Raw genomic sequence first — 27,504 nt, forward strand, 5'->3', positions numbered from 1 at the left:
GTTTAGGTATTTCGTTTTTGATGTCCATTGGTATTCTACATATACTTCCAGTCTTTACATGTTAGTTTTTGTTTTGGGTCATTCTCATCCAAAGTTTTGGTATTTGATCCCCCCCATTGTTTATTGTCAGTATGTTACACTTTAGAGCAGCGGTCCCCAAACTTTTTCTCACTGCGGACCGGAAAAAGCTCTTCCTATTTTCTCGCGGACTGGCGTATGCGGAGGGCAACAACCTAAGACAGAACTGTGAAGGTGGAGGGGGCTGTATGTTCCACAGACAACGTCCACGATGGCAAAAAATAAGTCCCAAGCATGAGAGCAATTATGTATTATCTATACATATTTCTATTTCTGAGAATGTGTGCACTTGTGTGTATGTGTGTCCGTGAGGTCTGAGTAAAATGGAGACAAGACCGTAAGTCCGATTTGAATGCGGTTTTCACCAAAACTTGGCAAATTTACGCCTCTAGGGATGCACCACGGCCGATTTTCGAATTTGGACCACGGGTTTTTCAGAAAATCGATATTTGTACCAGGGTGTCGCATTTTTTAGGTCGGAAAAGTGCAACTTTGGGCCATTTTTTTCGGTACTGGCAAAATTTTCAGATCAAAACCACTCTGTTTTGTAAAAGCACCATGATGAGGACAACATTGCACGTGCATCATTTTCCAGGTCATTCAGACGTCTTGCTAAAAATCGCTAAAAACCCTCGATTTTGGACACTTCCAAAAACAGCCATTTCATACGGATTGGACGCCATTTCCACATTTTAAGTCGGATTTTAATATGGTTTTCGACTATGGTTAGGTTCAATAGTGAATTGTGTCATGACAAGGCCTGATTTTTGGATTTCGCCTTTGGTTATTCAAAAAATCGATTCAAATCGACCCGAGGTTGCATTTTTTACCTTTGACAGTTTTTTAACACATGCAAAACTTTCAGACCACAAATGATTACAGTTTTTGCAGCACTACGCAGGCGCACATGCAGCATTTATCTGCTTTTTAAAGTGGCTTCTACCGTCAAGCTACGAAACGACAAAAACCCTTGATTTTGGACATCCATAAAACCTGCTTCATGTTTTCTTTCACTTTTCAGGGTTCCCATGAAAGAGAATTCTATTTGGACATCTCATCTCATTTTCTGATTTTCTGAACCGCTTTATCCTCATTAGGGTTACAGGGGGGTGGGGGGTGCTGGAGCCTATCCCAGCGGACTCTGGGCCAAAGGCGGGGGACACCCTGGATCGGTGGCCAGCCGATCGCAGGGCACAAGGAGACGGACGACGCACACTCACACCGATACCTAGGGGCAATTTAGAGTGTTCAATCAGCCTACCATGCATGTTTTGGGAATGAGGGAAGAAACCGGAGTACCCGGAGGAAACCCACAGGAGAACATGCAAACTCCACACAGTACAATATTTATTTCTCTGACGGACCGGTATCAGGTGGCTTGCGGACCGATACCGGTCCTCGCCTCGGTGGTTAGGGACCCCTGCTTTAGAGTCTCTAAACTGATTTACCCAGAACAGGGTGACAATTAATTGCCATTTGAAGTACCCCCCAGGCTTCTACCATGCACATATGGCGGAGGGTTTTTGCCTCTGCTTCTAAAGACGGTTGTCACTCTTCCTGTTCAATGAGACCCCAGTCTTCACACACACATTTTACATATTCACACTTTGGAGTTTAAGTGGGCACAGGACACTGACTCCCTATCTCAGTTTTATAAAGTACTCTGTATCTTTTTCCTGACATTGACTAGTTTACTAACCAGAATAAGTCTTGCATCTGCATTATGGTGCCAACCAGTTCTGAAATAAAACACCTTTTTTCAAATAATAGGCTTCCATATCCACGAGCATTGTGAGAAATGTTGCTTGCTTAGAACCACCACTCTGTGATAGTTTACCCTGCCTAGACTGTTTTTGAATGATTAAATGATGTTTGCACATATGTGGGTTTGTTGTCAATTTGGGGACTCTAGCAAGCAGCACACCAAATCAAAGATTGTCCAACCTGTTTTTGTCCAGACAAAAAGACACAAACTCTGTAATTTCCTTATGTGAATATTCCCTTAGATTGTACATATTCAGCTAACATGGAGAACCTGAACTACAAACCCCTTGTTATTATTTTCAACTATGCCTGGTGATCAGCAAAAGGTTTACGTGATCTAAGGTACATTAAAGAAATCCCTCGAATATCGCGAATAACTTAGACCTGACATGCCTGCGATAATCTAAAAACAGCGAAGTAGGATCCCCCTGATATTAGTATCATACTGTACAGTGTACATGTTTTCGCCGATACAAAAATACAAGTGCAATTATCAAGAAATATATTTGTTAACATATTATTACAGTTATATGCATATGACTAATGTATTAATATCTAAATATAATGTATAAATAAAAAATGTAAATACTTGAAGTACTATACACACAGTGAAAAGAGTTCCTCTTTGCTTGATTTAAATGAGAATTTAAAAAAAGTTTATTGGGAGTTTTAGTCCAAGTCCTCTTGCTTAGTTTCGAGAGGCACTGGATCATTGATGGAATCTTAAGGAGGCGCTGTAGAGGCTATAGGAGTTTATTTCTGTGAGGGGCTTTTGGCGCAAAAGGAACATGGCGACCATCGTTTCTTTTCTTGTACAAATACGCTGTTGTACAAGGACATCACACTGTCAAGACGATTGCCAAATTCGATGGCTCCTACCATGTTGTCATCAATCTCCTGAACCTGTTGTTGTAAAACAACACCATTTTGAAGATCTCCTGCAGATGTCTTCTTCATCCTGATTCTCATCGTTGTCTGCTGCCTATTCTTCTTCACTCCCCGATGGGTTCATTTCAACGAGGTCCTCATCAGTTTGGAGGCAGGGGGATTATGAGTGCCTCTCGAGCAGTGTGTTGATGTCCTCTTGTCATGCCAGCTTCACGGCGTAAATCCTTCATAATGCTGGTTCATTATTTTATTCCTCGTGGTTACTACTCGCTTGGTGTGCTTGGAAAAGGATATTGTTGCTGTACATACTGAATGTTCGCTTCTTCTTTCTTAGTATATAACACACGGTAGATTAATTTATGCCGCAATGTGTGCTGCGCCTTTAGCATATGTAGCAACGTCAGTTTTAAGTGACTGTGTCATTATGTTTTGTTTTTTCTGGGGCGCATTGGATGCCAGCCGCCTCGTGGTGTAGACGTTCACTCACCTGACTTCGGTGCGGGCTGTCAGGAGCAGCCTGCTGCTGTTTTTCCCACTCTCGTTTGTCCCTCCTGCCCTGCCGTTGTGTTCGCGCAGCTGCGCGTGATGCGTAATTAGTCTCTGAGTTGTGTATTTAAACACCACTGAGTTTAGTGTCATTGTCGGATCGTCTGCATAGATTCCCTACCATGCAGCCACGCTACCTTGCTCCTCGATTCCACTTGTTCTCCCTAGTCCGGTTTGGTTTTGTTTCACAAGTCCTTGTTTGTTTGTAAGGTCCCTCTTAAGTTATTAAAGTTGTTGTTATGAGCACAAATTGCCTCGTCCCCACCTGCTTCCCCGCGACTGGGTCCTAATCCTTCCTACCTCGCGTCGACGTCTCCCGTGGACGTAACACGGGCAGGCATGGTATCAATTCCTGCTGGTGGTGGTATAATTGGGGGTGCGGATGGTTGTTTGTTTCTCTGCGTGCCCTACGGGTGACTGGCCGCCAGTCTAGGGTGTAGTCCACCTTTTGTCCAACGACAGCTGGGTTAGGCTCCAGCAACCCCCGCAACCCTTTCGAGGATGGGCGGTATGGAATATGAATGAATGAATCATTGGATCCCTTGGATGGCACAGGATGCTTAGGAGGCATTTTCAACGGTGACCCAAAATGTTGTCCTTCTCGGCCTTTTATATTATTCGGCGCATCATTCTTCTTCTGCGGTTATACATTGGTTCTTCTTCAGCGCTGAGTGCCACCCAATTCAGGGCGGGAGAAGCTGAACCCTGACTTCATTCATTTTTATACCATTTTTTATTGCGAGTTTCAGCGTGAATTTTGACATTGTCATGAACCTTTTAAAAAAAAATAGTAATACAAAAACCGCGATGTACTGAAACCGTGAATGTTAAAGCCACAAAGTGGTGAAGGATTACAGTTTTGTGTCTTTTAAGGTGGCGAATGAAGTTAAGGCCTGAAGTGAAACAGATCTGACAGGCAGGTGAACCCAAGTAAATGATCCTTGCAGAGGTTAAGGCAGACAAGCCAAATTGAGACACTGGCAAACAGTAATTGATTGAGGCTTTTCAAGCTGTGTACAACTTGGAATTTGCAGGCTCCATAAAAAGAGATGGGACACTGCAATTATGTTTCCCATTATATACTGTGAGCTGGAATTGGTGAGCTTATCAGAAAGGCCAACAGATGTAGCATGCCGATGATGTCGGACCTGTTGTGATAAATTTACGGCAGGTCATTACAACAGGTAACATCTGTTCATTACTAATTTGTTCAATTATACATAGAGAATTCAAGACGAGGATGAGTTTCGGGCCTCAAAGGGACTTTTCTAACTTGTATTTTTGTCTTCAAAATCGGCTGAGTAGTGAAATCGATACCCAACATACCTAGGGTCCTGAGAGTTTTTTTTAAATGTAATTTTATTATATATTTGCCTGCAACAAAGTATAACCTTAGCCTTGCTAATAAAGAATGCTTTGCTTGCCTTTAATTTTGCACACATTATTATTATTATCAGACTTGCGTGGAAGTATGAGCTTTGCTTTGACCTGCAGGGAGCACCCCACCTTCGACATCTGCCCCCCAATCCTTTAATAGTAAATATTAATCTTATATTATGAAACTGTTTTTTGCTGTTTTGGTACGCATGTACTAGGGTAAAGATTCAACTCACATGTACGCGCGGAGATAAACACTCAGACGTGTCAATTGTGTAATCCACCTGTCCCTTTAGAGTTGAGATGTCCATGTAATCAGGGTCACTGAATGTAATAATGCGACAAAAAAGAAGTGAAAGGTCAGATTGCCATTGGGGAGCGGTCTTCATTGTCTGTCCTCCTTAACTGAAAATCCACAAGGGTGTCTTTCCTCTTAATTTATGGATGTTTTTGTGCATGTCTAATGGCGAAACTAACCGGTCTAAATGAAGAATACCAACACTGCTTAGTAGTTATATCCAGGGTATTTTTTGTCGGAGTAAATTCATCTCACTGAAGCTATGATGAAAATTGAACAGACAATTCCAATTTTTTGAAAGATCCATTGGAAATGTGGCCTGAAAGGCTGTTTTCTTCTCATGTGATTACTTCCGGTCTGTCAAGAGCAAGACTTTCATCAATGAGAAGTTTATTTCTACTGGTAAGTAACCTTGTAGACACAATGAGAAAGAGAGAGAGAGAGGGAGAGAGAGAGATGAATAGAGATAGACCCTAAAGCGCTCAGTTCTGTGTCTAGGTGGGATGATGTGAATGACTGAAAGAACTGCCCATCTGCCACAGTTTATCATGGAGAGGGTGAGAAGGTTTATCTAGGATGACTTTGAATTTGATCATTGTCCTTTTTCTCAGCCTCTTACTAACCCTAATTACAACCGACGAACCGATGCAGAGTCCACATCACTGCAGATTCCACACCAATCTACTTGTCGATCTCGTGTGTCAACCAAGACAAACCCACAATATCCAGAGCCGTTAGGAAACCCCGGGCGGATATCATTCAATGCAACAAGGAGCTTTTCAACCACCTCAGTGTCTTCAACCACAGAGATGGGACACATACACTCTAATAGATTGGAGCACATTTAGGTGTAACTGGTGTTGTGCTTGAGATCACACATAAAACCAGCACACCGACCGATGTATTTAAATGATTAACTCCATAAATAGTTTGGGTTTTTTTGTGCAAATTTTTGGATGCCACCACTGAATAAGAAGAAACATATTGTTATACTGGAGACTGAGCAACCTGAGACTTATCAAGAGATAGAAAGATACTAAATTAAAGATCAAGAAAAAAATAGATGTGACAGTTAATATTATTTAGTGCGTTGGCCTCACAGCTCTGGGGTCCTGGATTCAAATCCAGGACGGTCCACCTGTGTGGAGTTTGCATGTTCTCCCCTGGCATGCGTGTTTTTTCTCCCGGTACTCCGGTTTCCTCCCACGTTCCAAAACATGCATGGTAGGTTGATTGGACACTCTAAATTGCCCCTAGGTATGAGTGTGAGAGTGAATGGTTGTCCGTCTCCTTGTGCCCTGCGATTGGCTGGCCCCCAATTCAGGGTGTCCCCCACCTCTGGCCTGATGTCAGCTGCGATAGGCTCCCCCGCGACCCTAGTGAGGATAAAGCGGTTCAGAAAATGAATGAAATAATTATTCATTCATCTACCGCACTGGAGATTTTTGTCGTAAGGGTTGCTGGAGCCTATACCAGCTGACTTTGGGCGAAAGGCAGACGACACCTTAGAGTTGTCACCAGTCAGCCATAGGGCACACAGACAGAGATACAGACGACCATTTGCACTTACAAACATACCGTCACCAGCGGGAATCAAGCCCGCTCTTAACCGGACGAAAGTCAGGCTGGTGAACCACTATACCATCGGGCGGCACAAAGAAATGACAAAAATAAGTAAACAAAAAAATCTCAAAATTCATAGTCAATTTATGCGGCCGTATTTAACCTATGATATATTGACTAGACCAGGGGTCCGGCGATCTTTTTTACTGTAAGAGCCATTTCTTACATAACTAAAGATTTAGTAGAACACGCAGACACACAAAAAATATGAGAAATTAAAAAACACTGCATAGTATTATTTTCATTCATTCATTCATTTTCTGAATTGCTTAGGGGGAGCTGGAGCCTATCCCAGCTGACTAGGAAAGGGGCAAGAGACACCCTGAATTGGTGGCCAGCCATTCGTAGGGCACGAGGAACCGGAGAACCATTCACGCTCACATTCATACCTAGGGGCAACTTAGAGTATCCAACGAGCCTACCAATCATGTTTTTGGAATGTGGGAGGAAACCAGAGTACCCGGAAAAAACCCACGCAGGCCCGGGGAGAACATGCAAACTCCACACAGGTGGACCAACCTGGATTCGAACTGAGGACCACAAAACTGTGAAGCCAACGCGCTAACCACTCATCCACCGAGCCACCTCCATAGTATAATTTGTTTTGCTTCAAAGCTAATATTTGGCCAAATGTTGTGTAGCAAGTAAGCAAACAACGGTGTTTATCAAATCAATAAATTCATGCAGAGAAATCGAAATCACATGCCTATATGCCATGAGAACACATTTACAGTCCTATTTTTGGCACCCATGACGTTCAATCAGTGGCGGTCCGTGCATTTTCTCGTAGCGCCTTCAACTAATCAATCCAATCCTCAAAAACTATTTTATGGCTATAAAACCTCTACTGCAGCTACAGCTGTGACACATAAAAAATAATCAATAAATCAATGCTCAAAAAATTGGTAAAATCCACTTCCTAGCAGCATTTAATGATTAAACACAAATACTGGAGCTTTTCAGACATTACAACCGGGGCAGGGGGGTGATTTTCCCGGTAAAAGACACCGATGAACGTCAATGGCGTACGGGCAAACATTGCCCGAAAATGGGTAAAATCCAGCCGAAAACAGCATTTATGGATTAAATACAAATACTGGAGCTTTTTAGACATCAGAACCGGGCCCGCAGTATCATTTCCCCGGGAAAAAGACAGCGATGAACGTCAATACGTCCATATACGTCCATACGTGAAACGGCAAAAGATGCACTAAAATGGGGTAAAATCCACTTCCTAGCAGCATTTAATGATTAAATACAAATACTGGAGCTTTTCAGACATTACAACCGGGCCAGGGGGGTGATTTTCCCGGGAAAAGACAGCGATGAACGTCAATTGCGTACGGGCAAACATTGCCTGGAAATGGGTAAAATCCAGCCGAAAACAGCATTTATTGATTAAATACAAATACTGGAACTTTTTAGACATCAGAACCGGGCCCAGAGTATCATTTCCCCACTACAATGGGGTAAAATCCACTTCCTAGCAGCATTTAGTGATTAAATACAAACACTGGAGCTTTTCAGATATCAGAACTGGGCCCACAATTGAAATATTATTTAGGAATATAGCCATATTTTACTCACCAAAAATCCTTTTTAAACCGTACACAATATCCATCCTCCTTTCTTTCTTCCTTCTTTTCTATCGCCATCGAAGCTAATGATGAAAGTCGAGCCTGTCCTGTCATGTTTCTGACATAGTCCGTCTTGAAAATGGCTTTAAATCAACACAACAATATATTTGCTTGTGCAACTTGCTCCAAATACAGTTTGGTAGCTCTCTCGTAGTTAGCGCACTGAAAGTGGCGCACACACCCTTTTCCCGGCTGTAACAGGCTTGCTAGCTTCGGAGATGACCGCCCTTTCTTTGTCCATTTTTTTCTGGAAAAGTCAGTCTGGAAAATCGCTTTGTGAGCAAATCTGCAACCAAATCCATTTGTTTTCCTCCGTCGGCCATTGTGGGTGGAGTTTGCGATCTCTGGCTGCCTCACTATGGCTTTGGTCTGCCTACTCTCTGTAGCAAGCCAATAATAGTTGGTGAAAGCAATGACGTATCCCTAAGCCAGCAAAATGGCAATCCCTGCGAAAAAGCATTGTGGTGTTGCCAACTCAAAATCTGATTGGTTAAAAGCAACAGTCTTGTTTAATGCAGCAGAGCCCACAGAACTGATTGTGAAGGCTTTGAGGCAGATTTCTGATCCTGGCAACAAATAATGGCTGAAATGTGATTGGTTAAATGCTTCAATATGAAAAGACACATCTGGAAGCAGTGTAACCAGGGGGAAAAGCAATGAAAGTAAGCTAACAGAACATTTGGAATAATGAGTATTGATGGACAAAATATAATATATGATTCAGATATTTCTTAGGCCAGCAGAGAAGGCCTTGAAGGCCCTGATGGCCCGCCACTGCGTTCAATGAATGGTAAGCAGGACTGTACGTTATATATTAACACATTCTCTGATATTGACGGTGACAGACGTCTGATCCAATTTAATGGGAAAGCAAAAGATTCTTGTCAAAATAGATTGGGCGTCTAGTTGTCATTAGAAGCTAATGAGCTTCTTTTTTTGTCAACTAAACACGTCTTCGATAATTACTATACATAAACTTGACGTGAAGGTTCATGAGTTATGAGCACCTTTTGTCATGTACAAAAACTAAACCTCATTAAAAAAATGTGGAAGCATGAAAAATGCCAAATGTGGCTCTCAAGCCATGGGACTAGATCAGACTACCCTATACTTTACATGTAAATCTGAATATGCAAACTAAATTCATACATCTTTCTAGTTGTCATTCAACGCTGTTACCCTGCAAGTAGCCAGCAGGCTGTCATTATGCAAACTCAAACAAGACTGTGGGATTGAATTTGCTGTCCCAGAGTAGCTTGAGGAAATACAGCCTGACAAGTCATATTGGAAGGGATTTAGAAGTTTGCTTAGGCCTCAACATCCACACAATGAAGACACCGCCTTGCACGTGCAAAAAATGTTGTCTGCAGAGAGAAGAGAGTACACAACTTCCTGATCCTCCAATCCAACAAATCTCAATCTGCATGAAGCAATGTTTTGGCTGGAGACAGAAAGATGTCCGAATACACTTCAATGATCAAGAATATATTGCTCTCTGTAGTACATGCAATTGTTGACCTTAAGAACACAAACGACGAGATCATTAAGGGAAATAGGATTAGAAGACTTGGACAATGTTTTTAATGCTTAAGGTTGGAAATTATCAGAATAGTATACGTATAGTGTCTTTGCTTAAGGCGTTGATGTCAATTTGCTGGTGCAAGAGTGCCCTCCTGTGGAGGAATTGATGTATGTCATAGAATAACAAGATTGGTTTGACAAATTTCTTTTTTTCTTTTTTCCGCAAATTTACGCAAAGCATACATATAAAATGATTGTAATTTGAATTGTAGATTGTTTGGATTCGATAATGTGCTTGTAGACGCACATAATAGCCCTAAACAGTTACCAAAATAAAATTGTTACTCTTCAAATTGACCAGATTACAACGCCCACATAGTCCTATCACGTCTTTGGTGGAAAAAATACAAATACATAAATGAAAAGGATTGAGTGCTGATTTTGTCTACTCGAGGTTCCAATTCGATTACAAATTCATCAAAAACTGTCAATCATTTGTTTAGATATAGTAAATAAGCACTATGAATCAGGTCCAAAATGAGCCAGAAGGTAGGCCGTCATATCTTCTGCTTTTAGACAAATCAAGTCTTTATATTTCAGGTTTCTTAGTGGTCTGAGCACATTCAAAGTGAAAAAAAAATCTTTTAAATATCACTTTCATTCATACAAAAAATGATAATGTGGCACCAAGAGTTGTGAGACTACAAAGTTATTGTGAGCAATCATTTGGTTTTACTACAGTAATACAGCATAGAAACATTTAATTCAATATAATTACCACTGTTAGTATGTACAGAATATACTGTTACATTTTTTTTGGCTCATTGACCCCAAAAAAACATGTGTAAGGTCAGAATGGAGTTGAGACGTTGTCTCAATGCTTTCTCCTTCCATGTAAAAATTCCAGAAGACTGTCTTTTTCTCTTTATTTATGCATGCATTTGGGGAATGCCTATTGGTGAACCTATCAAATGAAACAATTCAATCTGCATTTTTCATTTTATCAACATATAAATAAGAAACAGAATTTCATACAACTGTTAGGAGCATTTCTGGCACTTTTAGCAGAGCATAAACCACCTGGCTCTTACTGACATTCATCAGAGTATCCTGAGTCCTGCTCCAGGACACTTAACCCTAAATTGCTCTCAGTGGTCAAAGTGGCACTATGCATGGCAGCACCACCTACTGATGTTATTCTTCTTTAAGGGAGAAAGTGTACATTAAAATGGAATTGAGATATATTAGCATCTTTCCCTTTGCATTCAACATTTTCAGCAGTCCGACACTGCTGTGAGGGACGTCGCTGTCTGTGCTAAATGCAACAACATCTCGTAAACCTATAACAATGTTAAGATAATCCTATTTCAATTTCTGCCTTAATGTTCCTGTGTGAATCTGTTGGCGTGGACACAAAATATGAAGAACATTTGCTCAAAAATACTCCTGGGATGGACCGGATTAGATAGCATCCTAGCAGACAACAGGATGTCTAATACATCTCTGGTAAAGGAGGGTTCACTTTAAAATTTATCCAAAATAGGTTTATTCTATGATGGTAGATAAAAGCTTTAACATCAGCAATGCCGCAGAAAACGGCACTTTGCGTTCTAAGGGCCTTAAGATTCTTAAGTGCTCATTTCTTGCAGACTACTTTTTCCTTTTGTGGTTTCTGGCGTGTGGACTGGCGTACGGCATCACAGTGTGGTACGCTGGAAGCACGGCGGCAGACAAAAAGGCCATGCAGAAAGTGATTAACACTGCCCAGAGGATTGTCGGCTGCTCTCTGCCCTCACTTGAAGACATTGCCAGCCCGCGTTACCTCAGCAGAGCCAAGCACATCATAGGGGACCCTTACCACCCTGGTCACAATCTGTTCCAGCTGCTGCCCTCTGGCAGACGCTATAGGTCCCACAAAGCTCGGACAAATAGGCTTAAGGACAGTTTTTTCCCCACATCCATCAGACATCTAAACTCGCGCTAACATACACACATTCCCTTCTGCGGCATATGAATAGATGTTTGGTTGGTGATCTGCCTCCTACTAGCTGACTTGAAGGAAGGTAAGTGGCAGACAGTGTGCGGTAATCGAGAGGTAAGCGACCTGTATCCACAACAGCGGAATGTCAAATTACAAGTCCGTAACTTACACTTATTTAGGTCTTTTGCCGATTAAACGTAGCTTATGGAGAAGCACCATCAATTTCGTCACACGCAGTTTCTGCGTGTGATGACAAGTAGGCTTTTTGTGTTGTGGTAATGACGACATGGCCTATGTCCGATTATTATTATTATTATTATTATTATTCAGCCACACAGGAGTGCTGGAATCAGGACACTGCACTGATATTTGCAACATCTCTGAAAATACAAAAAGCCTGAGCCCAGAGGACGCTTTATGAATGTGCCGTCGCTTCAATGTTCCAGATAATTCTTTTCCTGCTGACGGATGTGTCATCATCAGAGTGAGGGATCAAAGACAATCAGAGAAAGTCATCCAACTCTACGTCACAAAGCTGACTATATGAGGTTAGTCATTTTGCTTAAAGGGCTACTTTAGGAAGCTTTTGTAGAACAGGCAGGAGTGACCATCGCCTCTTTCCTTCTCCAGGCAAAAGAGGAGGTCCTGAAGGTAAACCCTGGTAATTTGTTGCCGCGTTAGCTGTCTGGAGCTTACTCCGCTGGAGCCATCGGGTTGGGTCGAAACTGCCCCTGCGCACTGAACCAAAAGCTTTGTCTGTCACTGTCAAGTCAACTAAGCGGAAGATATGTCTGCCCCCCTCCAGACCAACAGGGGGCAGAAGAAAAACCCAATCAGGCTAATGTTTAGCCTGATTGTTTTTTTTAGCCGCTAAACTCTCCACACTTCCCGCCTGAGACCACAGACAGTATATAAGATCAAGAGTCTAGCACTCACCAAAAAAGCACAAAAAAAGACAATACAGGCAACTAAGGAACCAAAGATCCCCTTCACTTCCCGATCATACGCAACTGCTAGGATTAGACTTGAGTACTACTAAGATTCCACTTGATTAATGCTCAGTTTGTTTCACTCAACCATAAATTGTATAAATTGTATTCTTTGTGTTTTCCTTTAACTTTGGATTACTCACCAATCTCAGTAAAGTGAATATTCGTGTTTGGTTTATTCAATCAGCTAATGTACTCATTCACTTCTACTTTATCACTTTGAACACTACTGCATTTCTGTAGTAAATTTAAGATGTGACTAGTAAACTCGAGAGCTACTTAGTAACTTGAATTTAGAATGATGTCATGTGCTTCTTTCTTTCCCCTTCTTTAAGGTTTTCAACCTAATCGCTTCCTATCACCCTAAACTACAATAAACTGTAAAAATGGAGGAAGAATTTGAGTTGTTCATGCGTTGAGAAGACCGGGGCCTTTTTCAAGTTGGGGCAAAAATTGAGGGAATTACACTAAAACTTGACACTCACTTTCTACATCTCATTCCCGATAAAACACATAAAAACCTTTGCCTATCTCGGCACTGGAACCCTTGAGAGGTGAGCAATTTTCCGCTTTTTCCTGGGACTGGTTACTGTATAGTGCTGTTAACTTTGCTTCCAGCTGCCTGATCTGTGTCAGTTCCTGCTGATGTATCTGGATTACAAGCAATTAAACAAGCAGAGAAAAGATTCATCACCATGTAACAAAAACAATGTTATACGGGTATAGCAACCAATAGGACAAACCTCTTTTGCCTTCTGTTTCAATGTAAACTACTAGAGGTTCTCGAGTCATGAACAAGATTTGAGGAAAATAAAGGACAATTTTTAATTTTGGGACGAGCGTCTTTTCTAACCATGGTACATATTTATACAAAATATAAAAATAGCTTAAGAGTGTTACCTTGGCAGTCTTGAGGAGTATTTCCCTTTTCTAACTCTTCCTTCTGCCTTTCTATCTGATTCAGCTTCTCCACGAATTTGAGACAAAATCATATATCGCTAACATACTCATGACGCTCTTCCTGAGAGACAAATATAGTAGGCAGAGTTTTTAAAAAAATCAATGCATGTTGTGATGTGTTTTGTGCTTTAACATATTTCACCTTGTGTTTTGGTTGCCTCTCCCTCTGCTGTGCTTCTTGTGAAGCCTTCTCCAGCAGGTTCTGTAGCCTGAACTGAGCAGCCAGTGAAATGATGTTGACCACGTTTGTCTTTAATTTCCAGACACCAAAATTCTTACCTAAAAATATAAAAGTAATGTGTGATTAGGACTCCTTTATCAGAAACAGAACTGTTTAGGAATTTTGCCTCACAACTCTCCAGAGCTCTTTGCTGAACAAAGATATAGAGAGGACTGCCTTGTCCTTGCACGATCAACTCACAGCACAAACAACTGCCTAATTGTTTGCAAAATAAGAGCTTTCTCTTCTGGCACATCAACTCCTTTCAAGGAGGTCTGTTACGGCTGTCAGCCTGGGTATACATTATGTAGTAGGTTGTGTTGTTTTGTGTTTTTTTTACTCCAGGTACCTGGAGCTGTGGCTCCACCCCTGTGGCAAAGCCCTGCCCAGGCCAACACAGCTGTGACTACTTCCCACTCATCCCTCCTCCAATCAAGATCCACATCCTGCCCTTATTTAAACCATGTGCGGTCAATTGGTCGTTGGTCTTTTGGTCGCCGGTCTTTTGGTCGCGGTCTTTTGGTCGCCGGTCTTTTGGTCGCGGTCTTTTGGTCGCCCGGACCGTGACAACGGGCAACCAAAAGACCGGCGACCAAAAGACCGGTGACAAAACAAGGTAAAACAACACGGTCTACGCATCAATAAAAGCCAACGATGGCCATGAGCAGTTTCACTCAGACGACGTGTGAATGTATAAGAGTTTGTATGTACATGCGTTGTCCCTTTAAGAAGCTACATCAGTCAGGGTCTTAACAAGTTCTCCAACAAAAAACAATAAAAAGTCCGGGAAATTTGGAGCTTTTCTTTAGCCTAATAATGACTAGGGCATTAAGAATGACTAAATAGTAATTCGCAGTTTGTATTTAGGGAATTTGAGCAACGATTTAAATGGTAATTATCACTTACCTTCTGGGCGACCAAAAGACCGGCGACCAAAAGATCGGCGACCAAAAGACCGGCGACTAATCGACCGTGTACCTATTTAAACCCTCCTATTTTTCAATTCTGGCCTCGACTGTCTGGCATGTAGGTGCTGAGGCAGTGGAGTCCTTACTTTCTTTGACAGCACCCATTGTCTAGCGATAAGTAGGTTTCGTTTGTCCCAGCTTCACCTGATTTGTAAGTACGCTATTCATTGTTATATTGAGCAGTTATGTTGATAAAGCTAATTATTTTGGGCTGCACAGGGGGACTTGAGATAAGTTTAGACACCCCGGGGTAGACATATAGTTTGTTGCACTTATACACGTAGCTTATTCCCATGTCTAGACTTTTATTACAACAGTTTTGACAGTGGCACCCTTAGGCCTTATTTCCTGTATTTTGGGGGGTGTTCATTTGAACACCTGTCTGGGAGGGTGGTTTTTTTTACCTTTTTCATTTGAGGGTGCCACTTTAGTATCTTTTGCTTCCCCTATGTTGTCCCGTAGTCCAAGTTTTCTGTGGACTTTGTTGTAAATAAATTATCATTTAATGCTACTTGCCTTTTGTGTATGGCTCCTCATTGGCCGGGTTTTTTCTGCTGTGGTAATTGCGACTCCCTGGTACCTCTCACCACCAGGGGGAGTCGTAACAAGGTCACATCATTGTACTAAATTTGACTCACAATTTCAACACCTTTTGAACCAAAAGTCATTGGCTTTGTCAGAGAAACTAAGAAAAAGAACAAATATTGTTATTTTGTGGTATGTAGTATTCTTTTTATTCCTTTCTTTAAAACTTTGATACAAAAATACACAGCATCCACAAGATTGTACCTACATGACCCATTCATTTATCTTCCATACCACGCATCTTCGAAAGGGTTGCGGGGGTTGCTGGAGCCTAACCCAGTTGACTTCAGGCAAAAGGCAGCCTACACCCTAAACCGGCTACATATGTAACCATTCCTGGATATTAACAACAACGAAGAAAACAAAGTTAGTGGGAGCTTGAGACCTGTTACACATTGGGTTAGGCGCAGTTCGAGTGGAGGGTACAGGAATTCTTGCGTTCTGCATCATGACCTTAAGAACACAAACGACTGATTGCCATTGACCCAATTGCTGCACTAAAAACTTCCACAAATTTGCCGGTCAGCAAAACTGTTCTGCTTGCAAGTGTGACTGCAAGATGTTGTGGGGTGATGGGTGATTGCAAAGATGGCTTCACAAGCGCTGCAGTAACTGGATTATTTCAAGTTCCAATGATTACACAGGTTGAAGCGGACATGGTTGGAATGTGGTCTTTTATCGGTCCATTATTCACATCAGTGGGTGTGGGTAGTGGCTTTTTTGCCTTACACTGTAGAATGCAGTGCTGTCAAAACCATGTCCTTGCACTCATGTATTTGATAAATTCCCATTTTGAAGCAACTTTTGAAATACCGATGACAGCTGATTTTGCGGTGTGAATGTCTGTCGAGACATCTGTGGTGGTAGTACTGGAAGGACCGGTAAAAGTAAATATCACTCAACCACATTACTCACTACTTTTTTTTCACCTATTTTTGAAGAAAACAAAACATCTCTCTAATCAAAACCGCCGCCATCTTAAGCCATCCTAGCTACAGAGCATCATAAGATGCATGTGCCGATTGGATGCTCTGTCAATGGCGTAGCGCTGAAAAGACTTGATTGATTATTTGAAAAATATAATCAAATGTTGCGCTAATGTGCCGGATTCATTTTTAATATTTATATGTAGTTCATATTTAATTTATGATAGTTCTGTACTGTAACATTAGGGCGTCTGTCGGGTTGTTAAGGCACTTGTATTAGAACAGACGCAACTGCTTCAATGTGACCTCATTGCTAATAGTTAGGGCATATAAATGGTGACAAAAATAAAAATAGCAGTATGAAAGTAAATCAATAAAATGCCCTCAACTCTTTCTTAACATATTAAGGTTCGATATGTATATATGTAGCACCTGTTCCAGCATCAACAAAAATACTCACAATGGAAGAGAATGGGTTAATGTATAACGTACAGTCCTGCTCACCATTTATTGAATTTCATGGGTGCCACAAATAGTGCGGAGGACTGTACATGTGTGTTCTCAGGGCATATGGACATTTTTTTATTTTGAATTCTGAATTTATCGATTTAATAAACACACTGTTGTTTCCTTACTTGCTACACAATATTCGACCAAATATTTGTTTTATTATTTATTATTACTATGCAGGTGGTCCGGCGGATGAGCCATTAGCGCATCAGCCTCACAGTTCTGGAGTCAAGGGTTCGATCCCAGGTCTGGCCTGTGTGGAGTTTGCATGTTCTCTCTGATCTTGCGTGGGTTTTCTCCAGGTACTCCGGTTTCCTCCCACATCCCAAAAATATGCATTCTAAGCTTGTTGGACACTCTAAATTGCCTCCTAGTATGAGTATGAGAGTGTATGGTTGTCCATCTCCTTGTGTCCTACGATTGGCTGGCGTTTAAACTGTGAGGACTTTCAGTGAATATTCATCTTTCGGTGTGATTGACGGCACTTGACATTTAGTTTATTTTAACAGAGGGAAAAATGAAGGAACTTTCATTCCCGATCCCATTAAAAATGGCTTGCGCCGTCAATGGCAGCATTGAGTTAAATGAGTGCCATGAAAGTGTTTAAAAAAACACTGATAATTTATGCCTAAAAGTGTTAAATCAAGAAACATTGATTTCAAATATTAGGCTTATTTTACAAATTAGCATTAAGCAATTACATTATTGATGAAAAACTCAGTCAATGCTGGTCATCATGACCAGGTGTGATAAAGCATTGGTGGGTGTGGCTTAAGGTGTTCTCTGAGCAGACCTTTCAAATTTCAATGTGTTGCTTGCACTGCCTAATTCAGGCATCTGAGCCACTCATGAGGACTTTGAGAAACGATTATGACTTCTGTAAAGCCATATAGCGGCTACAAAATAGGGCTACTTTCAAGAGCCCAAAATCGCTATGAGGGGATTTTTTACACAATTGACAAAGTTAACTCCACAGTTGTGCTTGCAAAAGGTGAGTGAAAACAGCAGAAACACAAGCAGGAATTTACTGCTTTAAAACAATTCAGTCTAACTGATACTTATCATCTAGTAAAATGTTTTGGAACGGAAGGACGACCAACCGATATACCCACGCCTCCTAAAGAGGATATTTATGAGTATATCACATTCCGGGGAAGTGATATAAAAGATATTACATTGTGTGAAGCTCCAAGGCCCCATGGCCTACCTGTAGATCCAGCAATAGTACAGGTGAGTCAGTATTTATTTATTTTTAAAGATTGTAGCCGGGGGCTAATTTCCATTTTTAGTCCCTTGTGTAGGTTGAAGATAAACGATGACACATTCTAGACACACATACACATGTGCTCTTAACCCCCAGGCATACTTTATTTCATCATTAGTAGTTAGAGGATTTGGCAGATTGAAGCTTTGGTAGTAAATTGTAAGATGATTGTCTTTTAATTTTTATTTATTCAACAGTCATCAAGCATAGGACCATCAGGTGTCTACCCATCACTTGGACCATTTAGTGCAATTCCGATTCCTCCCTACAGCCAACTGCCTGCCACTTCACTTCTTAATCCTCAGTTTGCTGCAGCTCTTGGCCTTGGTATGCAAATTTTACCACTCTGTATTTGAAATGTGTGCTAAAATGGGACCCCCCACACCCATTTATTTCTACTTCAGGGTCAATCCTTCCAGGTTTGCATGTTCGAAAAGGCATTATGGTGGAAAAGGCAGTTCAAACTCTGAGTGTGGAAGAGTTTAGAAATTTGAGAGTTGTGGCTGAACCTCAAGAGTTGGAACAGCACTGGGAGAAGAGAAGGCCCCAAAGAGTTAGAAGAGAAACAACGGTCACTGGTTACAGCAGTGAGTGTGGAGTGCATTACTTTTCAAATCTGTGAAGGAGATGGATAGTTTTAATTGTTTTAATGAGCATTAATGAATAGAAGGTGCTGTTGTCAAATTAATGGATTGAACATGTATGTTATTTGAAGTGAGGTCAGCCCCAGTTGTTTCCAATCCACATGAATCCTCTCAGCAACCATTTGGCAATGGACTTCCTATGAGACGGCAAGGTAAATCTTCATAAATACCAGATAAGTGTTTTTTGGCAATATTTTTTTAATGATTGGTCTGTACGTACATAGGTGCTCGAAGATGGAAGAACCGTAGTAGGGGTCCGCTGATGGTTGCAAAGGGTCCCTTGCCCACCCTGAAATTTGACACAGATTTTGATTTTGACTACTCAAATGCACAGTTTAATAAGGAGTTGGAGCAGGAGGTACAGGATCGGTTGAATATGAAAGGTTGGTTCATTCAGCATAAATTGCAACTATGGTTACGCAATTTATATTATATAGTCATTCAATTAATGATATGTTTTTTTTTTCCTTGGATGTGTGTATTTATGTAAAAAAGTGACATTGCTAGAGAAAATTATCTCTGTCTATGCATTTTCTGCAGATGGAAATGATAATACAGATGAAAAACAAAGCGATGAAGCACAACTGAATCCAGAAGATTTGGGACCAAAATGCTACTATGACAAAGCAAAATCCTTCTTCGATAATATATCTTCTGATAACAAGCTTAGGTATTCTATGTTGTAAATGTACACCAATTTATATTACTAACTTGTTCAGGTTGTCTTTTTTTGGTTTTGTTTTGCTATATTTCAGATTAACCTGGGCAGAAGAACGCAAACGCAATCTGGAGACATTTGGGGTCCCTGGATGGTTTCGCAAGGGGCAAGGCAACAGAGGGGGACATGTTGGAAGAAGGGGTCGAGGCACCACCCGTAGTCGAATTCCTTGAACAAGAGTAATGGACAGCTGTAAAGTTCAGGGATAATTGTATGTGCTGTGATGGTTATATTTTTGAAATTTGCTTCTATGATTATCTTATGGGAGAATGGACTAGCTGGTACATGTGAATCTCTGATTGCCATTTCTGACACCATTTCTGTACCACTGTTTTTAATTTTCATTTGCACTTTGCTTGTGACCGTATCAGCTTAGTAAATTAACATATGTAAGAACATCGTTTTTCCACCCCTAATTGCCCAAGGTAATTTTTTGTTTTCATGTTTTCTGGGACTTTGAGAATATAATGGGAGTGCAGTTTAATCCCCTGCAGTCACATAAGGTATTTTTCCCCCAATCAGATGGAGGATAACCTGACCTTGAGGCTAATGGAATTGTATTGTTTTGCTTTGTGGAGGCCATGTGTAGAATGTATGTAAATAAAAAGGAATTGTATCAAAGAAATTTTGACATCAATAGGGATGCCAACAAATTAACGTAAAAATTCTTTAACTTTCTTTCTTTTCACCCAATGACACATGAATTTTGATCAAACAGAAAAGGCAGTAATGTGAAAGACTTTCATTTATATACTCTAAGAGTCAATATATTTGGGACAACATTTTGAAGAATCATGAATGAGAAAAGATGGGATGACTTTTGACAGTTGAGACAAGCAGAGATGGTCTCAAGACCATACAAAAATTCAATTTAAAATAAATAAATAAAAGGAACATGCTGAACAATTAAAGTGCATTCTTGATTTATTTTATCCGTGTACTTAGCAGGCAAAAAAACAGTATTTGCACTATTTCAAAGCAGCAGATATCAATATATACAAAACTTCCCCAATTTTTAAATTATTTTTGCGGACTTTTTTGTCATAGTTGGACATTTTCTCAGTTCAAAAAAGTTAGTGTATTTATTTTTTGAAAGAAACCCGCACTTATTGGAACAGTTGGTGTATTTGCCAATGTGAGGAGCAACCGACCCTCTGAAAAGTCAACAACATAGTGTAATTTTGTAACTATAAAAGGATGAATGCAAAAGGTCCTGTGAAATTGCAGTGATGTTAAATTGGTGCACCTATATATATATATGTATATATATATATATATATATATATATATATATATATATATATATATATATATATATATATATATATATATATATATATATATATATATATATATATATATATATATATATATATGTATACATATATATTGGTGCACCAATTTAACATCACTGCAATTTCACAGGACCTTTTAAAAATAAATCACTTTTATAAATGCAATATCTTTCATGCGATCCTCTATCTAACAAAAGTGGAATTATTTTAAAGTGGCCTTTTGGACACCCAGTGAACTAAACTGTTCTTTCACTGTATTACCTCCAACCACCCTGAGAGTGGCAGTAAAGTATAAAGTATTTTTAGTACTTACGATCAATTTTGGCCTTCTGCTTTTGCCGTAGCCTTTTAGGTGACGTTTTTCCGGTTAAGTCATATTGTTGATTTGCTTTCACGAGCGGTAGGGCAAATGCTGTATTATGGCTAAAAGAATTAAACGCAGCCATGTAAGCGTTTGAACCCAAATGGTCGAAATGCTAGCCACATTTTCAAGTTTTCAGAGTCCTATTCGGTGTCTTTTAGACCGAACATTTGGACTCGCGTTCCTTTTGGCTCGGAACAGACTCCCCTTGACAGCTTGCCGTCTGCTTCCTGTGGCATGGGGACACAAAGTCTCCAGCAGAGTTATAAGCACTGCTACTCCACTGCAGGCTAAATCCCAAACTCGGCAGAAGAGGATTGTATCCGAAAAGAAATTGGTATGTTTGTCAGAAGCTACTGGGGAAGTCTCCTCGCGAACCACCAAACAATGTCGCAAAAAATGACTTTGTCACTACACATTCTTGTCTTGATTTGGCCAAATGAAATTGTTTTCCGTTTTTTAAAAATAAATCCGGCACCATAGAATTAAGAGAAATAAACCCTCGAGGAGATGATTGAAGACAGTAAAACAACAGTGTGCAGTGTATTATTTTATGTTAGGCAACATTGTAAAACTAAATATCCGGTGTGTTATTTAATAGTAACTATTTGAGATAGTAGTAATATTAGAAAGTATTATTGATGCTCCCTGTTTATTAATATACCCCACTTAAATTTCATTGAGATCAATGTCATGTTTTTATTTATTTATTTCATTTTTATTTTTTTTAAGTATCCCATTTAAGTGACAGCCATCCCCATTATATTGTCAAGCTGTCTTTGATTAAGTCACTGTAAAAAAAAAAAAAAGTTGAAAAACAAAATGGATTTGAAATCCAAGCCAAGATATTAAACTTTTTGTAATAAAGGAATGGCTATTCTAAGATGTTAATTGGAAGTCATGAAAGAGTAAAATATGACAATCCCGTTCTCTCTTGTTTTCTGGAGATATTATCCTCACCACTGTTGTTTCCATATACAGACACTCCTCAACTTACAAACGCAATTGGTTCCGAGCGATTGTTCATAAGTTGAATTTGTTTGTAAGTTGATTTAGTGCTATATTTTGTATTATAATTTATGTTTAAGGCCTATATAAGTATATTGAAGGTTTATATAAGTGCATTTGTATGTTTAAGGCTTGTATAAGTAACACGCATTGGTTTGTACTGAAAAAAAAATAATAATAAAATGGAGAGAATATGTACAGTACTGTAGAGAGAGAGATAGATTTATGTATTAGAAACTGGCCAAAAGAAGCGACCTAATGACGATTGCACAGTTTTCTTCTTTTTTTCCATCATAAATGATGCAGTAGCACTGTATGGCATCATTCAATTGATTTGCAACTTTGTGCAACGTTCAATATTTGGGTCCTGCTGCTCGATCTTTCTGTTTATAAATGGTACTGAATGTGCAACGCTCACCACTTTCTGACGCGCATCAAGCTTCGTTATTATTGCCACTCGTTTCAAATGAAATGGCTTGCCTCTTCCTTGCAACTCCCTCAATAGAAGCCTTTAGCTTTTTACCAACCATATTCAATATTGGATGCATGAGATATTTAATGATACAAATGAAAAAGGTTCTTTGCACACTGGAGATACATTCACGCACTTCCGCATTGCAACGAAGAAGGTAGATGCTGGGTGAGCTGAGCTCTCACAGCGCCAGGCGTCGGTATTAGCGGCGGAAAGAAGTACTACTCCGAAAAAGACGCGAAATACAAAATTGGACTTGCGAACATTTTTGGACTTAAACACAATTTGCAGACATGTTCGTATGTACCGTTGTTCGTAAGTTGAATGTTCGTAAGTAGGGGAGCGTCTGTACAGTTTACATGACAGAGGCTTTTATTTTCTTGCTACGTTACTATTGGAGCAGAAGAAATCAAGTTGCAAAGGTTTTATATTGTGATGTGCAAGTGTTGTTGTATCCACAGACTCGCTACTTTGTAGACCACAGATGCGTGCGCCTTGTAGCTGGGTCGGGTGGAAAAGGGGCCTGCTGCTTTCACAGCGAGCCTCGGAAAGAGTGGGGCGGACCAGATGGAGGAAATGGGGGTGATGGGGGAAGCATCTCCTTCAAGGGTGAGAAAAAAGTTTCAAAATCGTAAATGCCAGACATTTTTGAGTTGAATGTTGTGTTTCTTTTTTCTCTTAGCTGATCGGATGGTCAAGTCTCTGGCTGAAGTAGTATCAGTTTACAGGGCAGAACATGGACAACCTGGAGGCAACAAGAACTGCTATGGTCGGAATGGCCGCCCAACCACTATTTCTGTGAGCCGAGACTAGCTTTCAATTTTCTACAATCCAACTTAGGTCTTAAAAATTACTATCATACTTTCCCCCCTGAAGGTTCCAATTGGCACTGTGGTGAAGGAGCATGGTAGGACACTTGTGGATCTTTCTGAGAATGGCCAAGTTTTTCAGGCTGTATTTGGGGGGGAAGGAGGTAAAGGGAACAGGTTTTTTCTCTCCAATGAAAATCGTGCTCCATTGACCGCAACCCGTGGAACTGAGGGTCAAGAGAGAGTCCTTCATTTAGAGCTGCGCACTATGGCCCATGCTGGACTGGTAAGAGTCTTGTTCAGTTTGATGTTTTTTGTCCATAGAACATGTCTGCAATTTTTTAAAGGTGGACTATTATAATTGTCACTCTACTTAACCAAAATACTTGATATAGCTGACAGAGGAAAGTATTTTAGAAGCCAAAAACACACAAAAATGGTCTCTTAAGCAATGTTCCCTCTAATTTTTTGTTTGTCTGGGCAGAAAGACAACCTCCCTGAGCACACTGAGTACCGGTGTGAGCAACATCACCATTGCTCGCTATGGGCACACACCAGTATCACACCTGCCATAAGCAGGTGCATGTCCACTACACATAAATGATTTAGTAATAATAAAATGTAATGATTAATATCTATGAATGGGCGGCCCGTTGGATGAGTGGTTTGCGCGTCGTCCTCACAGCTAAAAAAAAAATTGGGGATTTTATTTGTGCGCTCCATATGATTTGCTGTGCGCAGAGAAGACGAGAGTAGTGCGCAATTGCGCACGCGCGCAGCTTAGAGGGAACATTGCTCTTAAGTAAGGATGTCCTGATCCTGATTTTTCGGATCTGACCAGAGTTTTGTCAAGCTATATTTAGCTGATAACGATCCATTGCCGACCGGTAAGCATATATTGATTTAGACTAGGTAAAATAAGGCATAAAAAATAGATATATTTATTTGTTTTTGTTTTTTAGTTTTTTTAAATACTGTTTTATTATATATTTTTTTAAAGAGTAGTTCCAAAGAGTGGACATTTGTATAGTTCTTTGATTTAGAGCAGCCAAAAATCCCAAAGGTTCTGAAAACATGTGAAAACCGAATCAGCTGCGATCTCGTGACCAAATTCAATAATTCAGCAAACCACTTTGGACTTGCTTTCCGTTCAATTGACCTTTCGCCAACTCCAACCCAAAAATGACCATTGACTAATCAAACGTCCTATCAACCGTTTAGTGATGACATGCGCCAAAATTCACAATTTTCCCATTGTCTCTCTGCTTATTTCTGTGATTACTGTAAGCGTTACCTGATTGCCAACTGCCATACACATTTACACAAGTCTCGGGAAGAATCGACAAGCAGCGAACGTCCAAAATAATGAAACGCTGTGCCTATGGCGTATGTAAATCTGACACGGGGTACCCCAAGAGATTGACTAGAAAAATATGGATTCCGAATGGATTAAACAGCCTGTGCGTATGGCGTCACTCCACTTCACTTTCCAAATTTCATTGTTGACCATATGGTCAACTGCACATAAAATGGACCAACCGGTAAGTAGCCTATTCTGTTCTTTAGTTGACGTTGCTCCATTGCCAATGTGCACCGTTAAAAATATTCTGGTTTTCCTATTTCATCTGATATATTAGTAATCTTTTTTTATTTTTAGAATCGGGAAGAGCAAATGTAAAATATTTACCATTTAGTGGGCGTCTTCATGTAGCCCAAGATGCTCTGCGTAGGGCACTCTTTTTCTTCTCTCCCATTTCTGCCTTGTTATGAATATTCTTCCCTCAGTTTTAAATTTTATGGTAAAATATCCCCAAAATCTTCTTCCCTCCTACGACGGACTTTTATCTTTTTTCACTTTTATCACGCAACCTCTGCCTTACCTTTGACGCCGCCAGTTTCAACGTTCCCAGGGCAAACATGTAATACATTACTTTTTATTGTACAGTTTCAATTGTTTTTCTTGCTAATTTATTGTGGAGACTCTGACAGCATTCTATTATTTTGTGGTTAACCTGGGACTTTAAATCCATGGTTTGGAGAACATACTCGGTTACATATAGCTAACAATATTAAAATCATTTTAATTTGTGATGAAAAAGTATAATAGTTGAGCTCTAATATAAACACATCTTGTATTTATCAGGTTGGTTTTCCAAATGCTGGCAAATCCTCTCTTTTGAGAGCCATCTCCAATGCTAAGCCTGCTGTGGCTGCTTACCCTTTCACAACTCTCAATCCACATGTCGGAATTGTAAAATACAGAGACCATGAGCAGGTTGCAGGTAGATGAGATACCATGATTATTTAAATTTTGATTACTTTTTGGTGGCGAAAATGCTTGCATTGGTTGTAATTCAATGGTTTTTTTTTTACACTTTGTAGACGCCGAATCAAGAATTTGCCAATTGATCATATCACCACTAATAATATATATATTTTTGCATTTTGTTTATACTAGTTTTAAAAGTTACAGGAAATTTGTTGTTTTAAGATTCAAGTAAAAATATATATTGACTTGTAATTATTTTTTTAAACTGTATTAACACTTTTTTATTTCTTTATTACCAGGCTTTGCAAGTTTTGTGGGGGAACCCTAGCTTTAAATAGCCTTTAAGGAAAAAAAATCTATATATACTATATACTAAATAAGTCATACTAACTAAGTAACCTCTAGTTTTTCAGTATGTATATTATTTTGTGTACCACAAATGCACTTCATAGTGTAAATACGTACCCTGCTTTAAAAAAATAACTGTGCTGTTTGATACAGTTGCCGACATCCCAGGGATCATTCAAGGGGCACACCTAAACCGAGGGCTGGGCATCTCTTTTCTGCGGCACATTGAGCGTTGCCGATTCCTTCTCTTTGTATTGGACCTGTCGTCTCCAGAGCCCTGGACCCAGCTTCAAAACCTGCACCATGAACTAGATCAGTATGACCCTGGTCTGTCACAGCGGCCGCATGCCATTGTGGCCAACAAAATAGACCTACCCCAAGCCCAGGAGAACTTAAAGTCTTTAAAACGCTATGTTCCTCAGAGAATCATCCCTGTGTCAGCCATGACAGGGCAGAACACAGAGGAACTTATCCTTCACCTTAGAGAGCTCTATGATGGCTATCTTCATGGCGATAGTAGCACAGAGAAAGTAAATGCTACTAGGTGGTAATAAGAAGGTTTTGCCAGAAAGGTTCTTGCATTGGTGTCACTGAAGATATGTCGATGTCAAACCAAGATTGACATTAGTTGTCCAACTCATGGTTTGTTTGATGCTTTGTTTGAATTATTTTGTGAGACTAGCCCTAGAAATTTACTGACATGTTTATGCAAGTATTCAGCTGTTCAATAAATGTATACAAACATATGTGGAATTTTTTGTTGTGTGAATTTCTGTACTTTAAAATGCAACACATTCCACGTTTTACTTTGCAGTTTCTCTACATCATCATCCAGATGTAGGCAAACGATACAAAATGATGCAACAGATGCTTTGCAGATAAAATAGGCGCGTGCATTGCTCTAAGAATGACCATGTATAATTGGCAGAAAAGGGCAGATACCTCTTATTTCTTAGACATACATACACAAATGGCAGTTAGTTAAATTTTGTGTTTGTGTATACAGACGCTCCCCTACTTACGAACATTCAACTTACGAACAACGGTACATACGAACATGTCTGCAAATTGCGTTTAAGTCCAAAAATGTTCGCAAGTCCAATTTTGTATTTCGCGTCTTTTTCGGAGTAGTACTTCTTTCCGCCGCTAATACCGACGCCTGGCGCTGTGAGAGCTCAGCTCACCCAGCATCTACCTTCTTCGTTGCAATGCGGAAGTGCATGAATGTATCTCCAGTGTGCAAAGAACCTTTTTCATTTGTATCATTAAATATCTCATGCATCCAATATTGAATATGGTTGGTAAAAAGCTGAAGGCTTCTATTGAGGGAGTTGCAAGGAAGAGGCAAGCCATTTCATTTGAAACGAGTGGCAATAATAACGAAGCTTGATGCGCCTGAGAGTGGTGAGCGTTGCACATTCAGTACCATTTATAAACAGAAAGAT

At 40.1% G+C, this 27,504-nt stretch overlaps 3 protein-coding genes across 4 annotated transcripts in view; 2 read left to right on the forward strand and 1 right to left on the reverse strand.

Moving 5' to 3' along the window:
- LOC144079136 (cadherin-like protein 26) overlaps positions 1–27,504 on the reverse strand; it is a 233,655-nt gene that overhangs the window by 187,842 nt on the left and 18,309 nt on the right. The gene's annotated exons all lie outside the window — the stretch shown is intronic.
- On the forward strand, positions 17,648–20,408 carry lsm14b (LSM family member 14B). Its single transcript, XM_077596857.1, has 8 exons — positions 17,648–17,862; positions 17,941–18,101; positions 18,333–18,462; positions 18,540–18,722; positions 18,851–18,931; positions 19,004–19,162; positions 19,320–19,449; positions 19,535–20,408. The coding sequence occupies exons 1-8, from the start codon at positions 17,742–17,744 to the stop codon at positions 19,668–19,670; spliced, it is 1,101 nt and encodes a 366-aa protein (XP_077452983.1). The 5' UTR covers positions 17,648–17,741; the 3' UTR covers positions 19,671–20,408.
- On the forward strand, positions 21,130–26,812 carry mtg2 (mitochondrial ribosome-associated GTPase 2). 2 transcript variants are annotated; one of them, XR_013303061.1, is made up of 7 exons: positions 21,130–21,490; positions 23,095–23,242; positions 23,316–23,431; positions 23,510–23,728; positions 25,586–25,724; positions 26,213–26,663; positions 26,760–26,812. XR_013303061.1 is itself a non-coding variant. In XM_077608467.1 (6 exons), exons 1-6 carry the CDS (start codon positions 21,257–21,259, stop codon positions 26,608–26,610), a joined length of 1,254 nt encoding a protein of 417 aa, XP_077464593.1. In that variant the 5' UTR covers positions 21,130–21,256; the 3' UTR covers positions 26,611–26,812. The 2 variants fall into 2 exon arrangements, 1 of the variants encoding a protein (XP_077464593.1); XM_077608467.1 differs by having other exon boundaries at positions 26,213–26,812.

The sequence above is a fragment of the Stigmatopora argus genome, chromosome 1 (genome assembly GCF_051989625.1).
Source record: "Stigmatopora argus isolate UIUO_Sarg chromosome 1, RoL_Sarg_1.0, whole genome shotgun sequence".
NCBI lineage: Eukaryota > Metazoa > Chordata > Actinopteri > Syngnathiformes > Syngnathidae > Stigmatopora > Stigmatopora argus.

Excerpts from the sequence above, each read along its gene's own strand:
- lsm14b (XM_077596857.1), top strand. The coding sequence starts at position 17,742 with ATGACTTCTGTAAAGCCATATAGCGGCTACAAAATAGGGCTACTTTCA. Across the intron at positions 18,463-18,539 it reads TGCTGCAGCTCTTGGCCTTG|GGTCAATCCTTCCAGGTTTG; the intron begins GTATGCAAATTT and ends TTTCTACTTCAG. Across the intron at positions 18,932-19,003 it reads ACTTCCTATGAGACGGCAAG|GTGCTCGAAGATGGAAGAAC; the intron begins GTAAATCTTCAT and ends GTACGTACATAG.
- mtg2 (XM_077608467.1), top strand. The coding sequence starts at position 21,257 with ATGGTCGAAATGCTAGCCACATTTTCAAGTTTTCAGAGTCCTATTCGG. Across the intron at positions 23,243-23,315 it reads GGGAAGCATCTCCTTCAAGG|CTGATCGGATGGTCAAGTCT; the intron begins GTGAGAAAAAAG and ends TTTTTCTCTTAG. Across the intron at positions 25,725-26,212 it reads AGACCATGAGCAGGTTGCAG|TTGCCGACATCCCAGGGATC; the intron begins GTAGATGAGATA and ends TGTTTGATACAG.